Below are 10376 nucleotides of genomic sequence, written 5' to 3' on the forward strand. Positions count from 1 at the left end.
TTACTTCATGTAATAACTGTAGTGTCAAAATGATTATTTTGGGAGGCCAATATCACTGTTACATTTCAAGAAAACAACTCTTTCAAAGCTTGCCTTACAGATTCCTCCTCTTTTTGCCCTCACCACATCTTTTCCAACCGAAAATAACCCTCTCAAGTATGGCACTTGATGGAATAGCTGTATTTAATAAAATGAAAACTGACTTTAAGAATTATATCTAAAAATGTGTTATTGTAAACAGACTTTACAAGAGATTTATCTAGAAAAGCACCAACTACTTCATTAGTTTTTGCCCTCACCACATCTTTTCCAACCGCAAATAACCCTCTCAAGTATGGCACTTGATGGAATAGCTGTATTTAATAAAATGAAAACTGACTTTAAGATTATTTCTAAAAATGTGTTATTGTAAACAGACTTTACAAGAGATTTATCTAGAAAAGCACCAACTACTTCATTTCTTTTTGCCCTCACCACATCTTTTCCAACCCCAAATAACCCTCTCAAGTATGGCACTTGATGGAATAGATGTATTTAATGAAATGAAAACTGACTTTAAGATTATATCTAAAAATGTGTTATTGTAAACAGACTTTACAAGAGATTTATCTAGAAAAGCACCACTACTTCATCACTTTTTGCCCTCTTTATTTGCAGGCATCTGAAATAATTGTCTTCATCATCTGATTCTGTCGTGCTATTTTAATTATGGGATTCTGTACCATATTGTGCTGTGTGTTCTTCTATCTTTGCAATAATTTTTTGTTGAACTTGTTCCTCCTGATTTTCTGGAAGCCAGAAGAGCTTGAAACTAAGATGAAAATGTGCTGAAAGAATTGAATCATCATCGTTGAACACGTTTTGAAACCTGGTATCTAGGGGTTTACAAATCTGCAAATGTTTATTGTTCAAGTCACACAATTTGGGTAGACAAACATGCAAGGTAGGAATCAATAGTCCCATGAATGATTTGTTCTCAAACTGCAAGATACAATAAGTCTCATGACTTGAATGTATTCAAAAATATACTCTTACTCAGATGGATTCAGCCACAAAATGCCCAGTTAATCAAAAACTGAGTCTAGTGCTTGGTCACTTGACTCACTTCTAGATATTAATTTATCTACATGACTTAGGGCATCAAACATTGAATTCCAACAAGTTAGACAAAGAACAACCAAGCATCTTTCTATTTCTTTCTGAATTGTGTCGGCAGTTACAGTGCTTCTGCTCTGTTTATTCCATAAGGTTTGAGCTTTTGCTATTGCTGATCAAGACACTTTTTTTTATACTAGCATTATTTAAAGCTTTATCTAAATCAGTAGTAGCAATGAGATTCAATGTATGAGAGGCACACCTTTGATGGCCTGGCAAAATGCATATACACGAACGAGACAATACCTCATCATCATCATCACAATTTTCATCTATGACTACATCATCACCATGCAGTTGGTCAGGAGAGATGGTGGATGCATCATTGGAAAACAATCTGTAAAAGAAGTTATCAATCTATTATTTAAACTTACAACATAAAAGCACAAAAAATAATTTTGACAATTAATAACAAGGCAGATAATCACAACCATGAAGGGCAATGTTATGATCTGACATCCGACCAAATGAACCAAAACAACCATCCAACAAACTCATCCAAATAGGAGTATGTATGTTGGATATTGTGCATAAAATTAACTTTTCCACAATTACAAATGGTCTATTTAATATTTTATTCTGGCTAACACCAGACGATTTAATTAAAATTAAGGGAAGACTTGTAGGCATGAAAGGGATAATTATATGAATGTGGGCTGTAACTTATATCTGTTATATAGCAAATATATATCTCTTCTCCTCCCATTATTTCATTCCTTCCCACACCTGTGTTTGTATAACACAGATTGTTCTCTCTCTCTAATTATATATTCTTATTGTGATATTTTAGAACTTCTCCCTAATTGGCCAATGCATGCATGATGTCAAAAATTGGACTAATTCTGTGGAGCCGGTTGACCAGCTGCGGAAAACATGGTCACGGCTCACCTGACTAAGGGCTATTGCTTGGAATTGTACATTTTTGGTAATTTAAATATATAGGCGAATTCAGATAATTATAAAATATGCCCGTAACTTGAAAACCTTGATGAAGTTGTGCCATTATCTGTTTTAGTCTTGACAATTTTATTCTAGACACAGTAATAAACATATACTGCTTCCAGTGCCTTTTCAATGTGATTGTAGGTATGATGTCCTTTTGTATGATGGCAGGCGATAACTGTGTGCTTACATTACAGTGTATCCTCATTTATCCAGTTCACAGTGACTTATAAATAGGTTTTGAAATAAAATAATAGTCTGTCAGTTTCCAAACATTGTTTTAATAACAAAAGTGGTTAACTCCAGTATTTAAAAATTAACTATAGTAAATATGATGACAGTCTAATAAAAATCAATGCAAAAAAACAAACCTCCAACAATGTATTGTTTATAAGTTGTGAGAATATTAGAAACTAAAAAATTTAGAGATTATTTATTATATAATTACCTGTTTCCACAATGTCAGCAGTCATAGTGAAAATCTTGACTGCTGCTAGTTGGGACTTGAGAAGGCTAATTTTTTCCTCATAGGCTTCATTCATTTGCCTCATTAATATTCTTCGAGAAATGACTGTTTTTGTTGGTTGTAGTGATGTGATTAAATTTCTAAAGGGTGTTGACTCGACAACTCTAAATGACAAAAACTCTGAAACCAAGAAGTCCAATAGTAGCCCATTCAGCTTTTGTTCAGACAATTGGAAGTTTTATCCAAACATTAGAAGCTGTTGTTTTTTTCTCTTGATAATCAACTACAACCTTTTGAGGTGTGTTGTAATTACTTTCATTTGCATGCATTATTCATTTATTTTGTGCTTCAACTTGTTTCACTGTAGACTCAAGTGCCTTAGCAACAGAGAAATGTTTTATGGAGACGTGTTTTTTATGTTGCTTGCAGATTTACTGTTAACAATGAGCATTTTCATTAAAGGCAAGCAAAGTAACCATTCGTATGATAAGTTTTCACCACTCATTCTTCCAGTAAGCTTAAAGCATTTGTCAAGATATGGCCACGGATTACAGGGAGTTTCACTCGAACTGCTGCCACTTTTGTATGACATAGTGTTGCACATAACCTCCCACTCTGATAGCTTACAGACAACTATTTGTGGTTGTTTTTATTAGTTTATTAATTATTGTTATTGTTTTAACCAGATAGTTTTAACTACTAATTGTTATTAGTTATATTATACTTTTAAGTATATTAATAGGCAATAATGTTATTGAATTTAAAAAGTAACGAGTAATGAATAACACACTGTTATACTTAACAATTTACCAAAAATATTACTAAATTTGAAAAATAGTGTCGTTACCTTGAATGTTGCTAAAAAGGTGATGCTGTTAGTAACATTGCTACTAATGATGATGTTACTGCCCAACAGTAGTTATATTCATTTGATGATTTCTTTTTGCATTTTTCCATTGGCCATGTTGAAATCTTTTAGTCTTTTGTATGTACTATATCACATTTAAATCAGTTTAGATAGACAACTGAGTAACCATAATTAATAATCTTAAAGCTTGCAAAAGACTGCTTACTGTTACCTTTATAAAAGTTGTTAATAAAGTGAAAGCTACAGACTTCAAATTGTTAACCTTATAATTCCCTAATAACAGACTGAATCTCTTTTATTTAGGCACTTTTTGAGCTTGAAATTACAAAAAAAAAATCGATATGAAATTCAATGATTAAACCCTTTTTTCACAAGTATACGATAAGGCTAAAACAAAGTGGAATTTCATTTCCTAAAGAACAGATAGTTTATATTAGACTTGACACTTTGATTTACCTTGAATATAAATGCAAGCTAAAATTCTGTAGGTAATCAAATAATACATTAGTAAATCTGTGAACAAAATTAAACTTTCTTCTCTTATTTTTAGCTGTATAGCATGCTGAGGTGCTACAGAATGACTTGGATTATTTGGTTAGTATTGTGATATTCTCAGGAGAAACTAATTTCTGCACAAGTATCAGATGGGCCTACTTTATTATGGGAGGTACACTTAGGAAAACTGTCAAGAATTTGAGTTTAACCAAATGACCGAGTTTGAGCTAATAAAATAAATTGACCAGACAGATGATGTTAAGTGAAACACAGTGTAATTACTTATGTAGACACTGGACATTTGCCTTTTACAGGATTAGTAAAATAGCCAACTGCTTTCGCCTCTCAAGAAGTCTTTCCATTGATTTATTCGAATTTGTGTCGAATTTGTAGAACTGACATTAATCCAATGCTCTGTGTTGACAGAAAGTCAGATTTACACAGATGTGCATTAGCATGTAATTGGTCATTCTCTTAAAATATAATGAAAGCTGTAACCACTAAATATCATTACTTGGCCACTGAAGGACATTGCTGTTGTTGACCTGTTTTGCACAATGTGTAAAGCTGCAGCAATATATCCAGAAGCAAAGTAGATACTATCTACTAGAGAACAACAAAGGAACAAAGATAAATGAAACAAAAGAACTCATGGTTTTTTGAACTACATGTTTATGTTAAAACTGCATAGAATCAGACTAAAAAAAGATTTTTTAAATTCTTATATTGATAAAAGCAGGTAGAAAATATGTAATATGCATGAATACTACAATTCGAATAATGTTCAGCAAATGGATAATTCATATGGGTTATCATAATTTAGGTCCTACATTTTATATAGATGTGACTGTGGAAACAGATCTTGACATATTGGTGGATAAGTCACTCAGATCATCTAGACAGTATTCTGTTGCTTATGGTAAAGCTAATAGAATTTTTAAGGTGTACTTATAAACACATTGATCACAAGTTAAAATTATACAGATCAATAGTATAGTGTACAGTTTTAGTCTCCTTATCTAAGAAAGGATAATGACTTATTGGAATGGGCTCAGAGGATAGCTACTAGAATGATTCTGGAGAATGAAAGGTTATTTTACAGAGATAGATTAAGATATCTTAACTTATTGTTCTTGCAAAAAGAAGGGTAGGTGGTGATCTTATGGAAGCTTACAAGATTATCTAGGCAATTGATAGGCTAAAGGCTTCTAATTTCTTTGTGCTACATTCTGAAGACAGTTGGATGAGAGGATACAAGCTTAAGTAAAGAAAGAATAAGTCTCAGTTAAGACAGTATTAATTTTCTAACAGTGTGATTGGCTTGTGGAATGACTTGCCATCAGCTGTGTTGGAAGCTTACACTTTACAAGAATTTTAAAAGAAAATACAATAATTATTCAGAAAATAAACAGAATTAAACGTTTTGTTTCTCAAAGATGAATGTGAGGGAACAGCCTTGAAGGAGGAAATGTCCCTTGTTGTCTGTATGTTAAGCATGTATAGTTGGTAAATTGACCGTCATATTTATGTATAGTAATAAAAGAATTGCATGGGTGAGGGAATTACAAAATGCAAAATAGAAAATATAGTAATGGTTAAAATTTGGCAAATTAAAATATTTTATTGGTAAACACAAAACAACGTTTCAGGAAATAGCCGTTCATCTGGTTTCTAGTTAGAATAAAACTGTTAACTCTTTCAGCACGGGACACCATAACCATTTTATGCTTGTTACAGTTTTCATGCTATAACTTTTAAATTAGTAAGCAAATGTTAACGAAATGTGGCAGTTTATCAGTAAACATTACAATATTGTCATATGCAAAATATCTACTTTTTTATTAAGTCTTAAGGTTTATAAAGAAATGTTTTTCTCATGTCTTTTTTTTTATTTTCGCATGTTGCCTATCCATCATGCAAAGTAATATTCATTTTAAAATTAAAAATATTTTTATGCATCAGAAAATTTTGAAATTTCACATGCTAAATCTTTGTAATGTAAAGATAGTTATCAAACATTTCTTAAGAAAAAACTTTATATTTTATCTGTTATCTTCAGTAATTAATCTCTATATGGGTTCGGTAGATTTGACCAATCTCACAACCATCATAAAATATTAGGAAATAAATATAACTATGCCTCTTTCATTCTAGAATGAACACAAATTATAACACGAAAACATAAATGTTTAGAGGAAATAGCATAAATCTCAAAATGTTATACATTTATATATATATTTATTATTTTTATTATATTGACCTTTCAGCCATGCCTGGCTAACAATACAGAAGTTACAATGATGCGGCTCACATTCACTCATGTTACTGTATCAAATAACATAAAACTGATCTTTGGTCTGTGCAAAGTAACTTGTCTTGGCTGTGATTTAGTGGACTAGTATTTTGTAAAATACAGTCACATTTCAATTATTATATTTTATATATATGTATATAGATTATTGCTATTTTGAAATAAGTTCTTAAACTTATTTTTCTTAAAACATTGAACAGTAACTAAAGAAGTAAAGCAAACAATTATCTCTTCTAGTTATGACCTTTGTAATGGGTTGCTGCATGACGTAGGCTGCTAAGCCTTTAAAAATTTTGCGCGGGGAGGATATGAAATTAAAATTATTTTTTTTACATTTTATATATACACTTTACTAACTAAAAAATCATAAATTACTATATGAATACCATAGAATTACACTATGATTTATAAAGCTTAGTAACTAAGATGTATTTTAGTATAAACAAATATGAAATTTCAAGCAGACTAAAGACACACTAAAGAAATGGTGCCAAGTCCATTAAAATGGCTTAGAAAGCCACTAGGGGGACATTCTGAGCTTTCGATTGGTTATTCGTGTCATATATAGAAGTAAGTGTATATAAAATAGCATTTACAAAAAATGGAAAAAGGTGGGCTGGGTGCCACTGTGTGTGATTTATTACATGCAAAATGTATTAGCAAATTGAAAAGATAAGAGGCTTATATTTTATATTCTAGTTTGTCAATATCGGTAATTTGAATTTCTAATTCGTACGAAACTATAGACTTAGTATTTTGACTTAACAAACATCTAATGTGAACCAGTGCTACATTCAACATACCACGTGACACAAAAATTGATGTTTATCTGTGTTTTTTTTATATTTGCTTTTAGATTAAGAAATTGAGTAATATATAGTACTAAAATTTGAATTATAATCTACAGTTTGATACCAAATATATATGATATATAAATTCATGAAATAGTAGTTCAGTAAAATTTCGAATGCAAGTCAACAAACGAGATGAGATAGCCTTTCACCTGTGACCCGTCTGAGAAGGGTTAATAGAAGAGTTAGGGTGAAAGAAAAAAAAAAGTAACATATGGCTCAAAGGCTTGAGCTAAGGGAACTAACACACAAAAATAACAATAATTAATCAATTATTCAGTATATAAAAAAGTAGTGTATACGTATATATATATATATAGTAAATCATAGTAAATAAACTAAAAGAAAGCAGTTGAACAATACAGTTAACAATGCGAGGGAATGAATTTGATAAGAGAATTAATGCATTCATCGAGTAATATTGTTACGTCTCTGTTCTCGTTTGTTAATTTTCCGTAGAAATCCTTTCCGAGAAACTTCAGCCAATACAAGTCCTTTCTTAAATAAAACTAGTTTATTCTTTCTCAATTCAACATTGCAATACATTTAATTTCCACAGTCACTTTAACTTAAACACATGCTATAATTCACAATGATTCACAAACTTTATTTATGGTCCCCACTGCTCACTTGACTCAATTAACTGTGTCTATATCTTCAATCTCTCTATCTGCTATTCCAATTCCAATTAATTGTTTCGCTTTATTTGCCGCACTTATATACAACAATAGAGGGTGTCTAGAACACAGTACCCTCTTCAGGAACCTTCTAGATACTCATCACGTGTTACCAGCATCACATGACTTCTGCTGTCATAACAATATTCTTCAAAGAGATAATAGACATGAGAACTTAATAGGGGTGAAGAAAGACTATGAAAAGAAATGAATATAAATCTTACTATAATGGACATTGTTTGTATGTCTGTATCTATCTATGTATGTAACCAAAACTCCTGTGCCATCTATTGAATGGCACCACAAACAAAAATCTACAAAATATTTCAAATTTTAGGTATTCAATATTCAGACAGAAAAATAACTGTGGTATGTGTGACAACTGTTTATTTATAATGAAACACAGTTTTAAATAAAAGTACTCACCTCACAACAAGAACACGATTTTCACTCGGACTGTATGTGAAGGTTTGATTATATTTTTATTGATGTAATTTTTAAATGTAGTACTGAGAAACTATTTTTCCAATAAATGGAACCACTTTTAATATATAAAAACATTACAGTTTATATCAGTAAAATTTATGAAAATTTTGAGCTCTGTACATTGAATCATTTTGATGCAATGAGTTGGATATGACTAAAGAGCACAATCCAAACACTTTTTCCAAATATTAGTATTTGGAAATACAACAGTCATTTACTTGCATTTCAACAAGCCTGATATATTGTGTGATCTGTAACAAGATGTGTCATGCTGTACGTATCTCTTGTATAACAAATAATCAGACTACAAAAGCCAAAGGTAGATACTTTAGCAATTATTCACATTGCATCTCCAACTTTTCCATGCTTGCAATCATATTTGCTCTATCCACCGTAACACAAAGAGAATGCGTGGAAAAATGTTTGATTTTTAAATTATACACTATTAATCCCTTTGGAAGGAATGAAGAGTTCTCTTTCCTTTAACTCTATCCTTTCCTTTTCCCCACCGTACACTTGATCTACACTTTCTCACACTGAAAATTTGTTTTCACCACATTTTTGTTCAATGTATGCACTCCTTTTCCTCTCTAGCTTGATCTTTTTAGTCATCCACTTTTGTTACCTTTATATTGATTTTTTCACAGTGATTCTTCACTCCTATTAAGTTCCCTTACCTTTTATTTTTGTATCCCTTTGAACAGTATTACTTGATGCACATGTTCATTCTCTCATTGAATTCATTTCCTCACACTATTGCTGTACTTTTTCTTTTTTCCATTACTTTATTTACTATATATATATATACTACTTTTTTATACCAAATAATTGATTAATTATTGTTATTTTTGAATGTTAGTTTCCTCAGCTCATTTGTAGCTTAAGAACTTGTTCTCAAGCTATTGAGCCATATGTTACACATTAATTTTTTCTTTCACTCTAACTCTTCTATTAACAGTCTTATTCTAACTAGAAACCCAATGAAGGGCTATTGCCTTAAATGTTGTTTTTGTGTTTACCAATATACTATTTTAATTTTGCGAATTATTTACCATTACTGTATTTTCTATGTTGCATTTTGTCATACTTATATGTCAGTCAGTTCTGGAACTTTTATGAATTTCAGCAAATGAAGTATTATGGTATAATGTATGAAAACTTATAATGTATTGTTTCAGGTCATTCTAAATATATACACATTTGAGAATGTTTACTACCATGTTTTACACCAGAGGGTACCTTTGTACTCAAGACGTACACTTAGTGACTGGTTTTCTGAAGTCAACTATCTAAATAAGTAAGTACTGTTTTAAGAAATCAGCAATTCTTGGTCAATAAATGTATCAGAAGTGTTAGTGTAGTTAATAAAATATTAACATTTGTAGTGACCTTGGTACTTGTTATCATAATTACTTTTACTTATCGAGCTTAAAAAAAATCTGTGTGAGAGCACTTATGTCAATTGTTTCAACAAAAATTTTGATTTGCTTTACAATGAAATGTGGGCACATTTTGATCACAAGCAAAAGTGTAAAACGTAGACTGCACAAATCATTTATGTGCAGTATGCTTTACGTGCTGAATTTTTGCAATTGCTTTGTATTAATCTTAATAGTATGTTGCTTTGAAAGGTAATACCTGATTTTAGAGAAAGATTACAGAGAGTGACAAAGGTTTATATATTATAGTAACTACCTACTTTTCCAGAAAATTATCTGAGATATGTTACATGTATTTTCATGAAATGGCAGTTTATTTGTATAATTTCAAGTTACAAGTATTTTCATGCATGCTAATTGTTTAATTTGTGATTGCAAATATGTATTTTTAATCTGGGATTATGTAAGTATAAAGGTTGCTCCTGTGTATTGGATTTTATTAGTGTTGTGTACTAAGCAGTTTTGCTGCAACAGATGTTTTGTGTTATGACTGTGTTATTCAAATACTACTAGGTTGTCAAGAAATTAATGCTGCTTTTTTTTTAGATGAAAAAACTCGAACAACTTATATATCAAAACAAAAAATTTATTAAATGAAATAGTCTCCATTCTTATCAATGACGCTTTTCCATCTTACAATCAGGTTGTTAATGCCCTGATTAAAGAAATAACTTGGCTTTGAAACA

At 30.9% G+C, this 10376-nt stretch overlaps 1 protein-coding gene across 4 annotated transcripts in view; it reads left to right on the forward strand.

The window, feature by feature from the left end:
- Positions 1 to 10376, forward strand: part of LOC106465050 (DNA polymerase zeta catalytic subunit-like) — a 200582-nt gene that overhangs the window by 105393 nt on the left and 84813 nt on the right. For all 4 annotated transcript variants that reach the window (XM_022392860.1, XM_022392861.1, XM_022392862.1 and 1 more), the window contains exon 18: positions 9430 to 9548. In XM_022392860.1, the coding sequence (XP_022248568.1) occupies positions 9430 to 9548 (119 nt within the window). The remainder of the gene's footprint in view (positions 1 to 9429; positions 9549 to 10376) is intronic.

This window comes from Limulus polyphemus, unplaced genomic scaffold, assembly GCF_000517525.1.
Source record: "Limulus polyphemus unplaced genomic scaffold, Limulus_polyphemus-2.1.2 Scaffold1818, whole genome shotgun sequence".
In the NCBI taxonomy this organism is placed as follows: domain Eukaryota; kingdom Metazoa; phylum Arthropoda; class Merostomata; order Xiphosura; family Limulidae; genus Limulus; species Limulus polyphemus.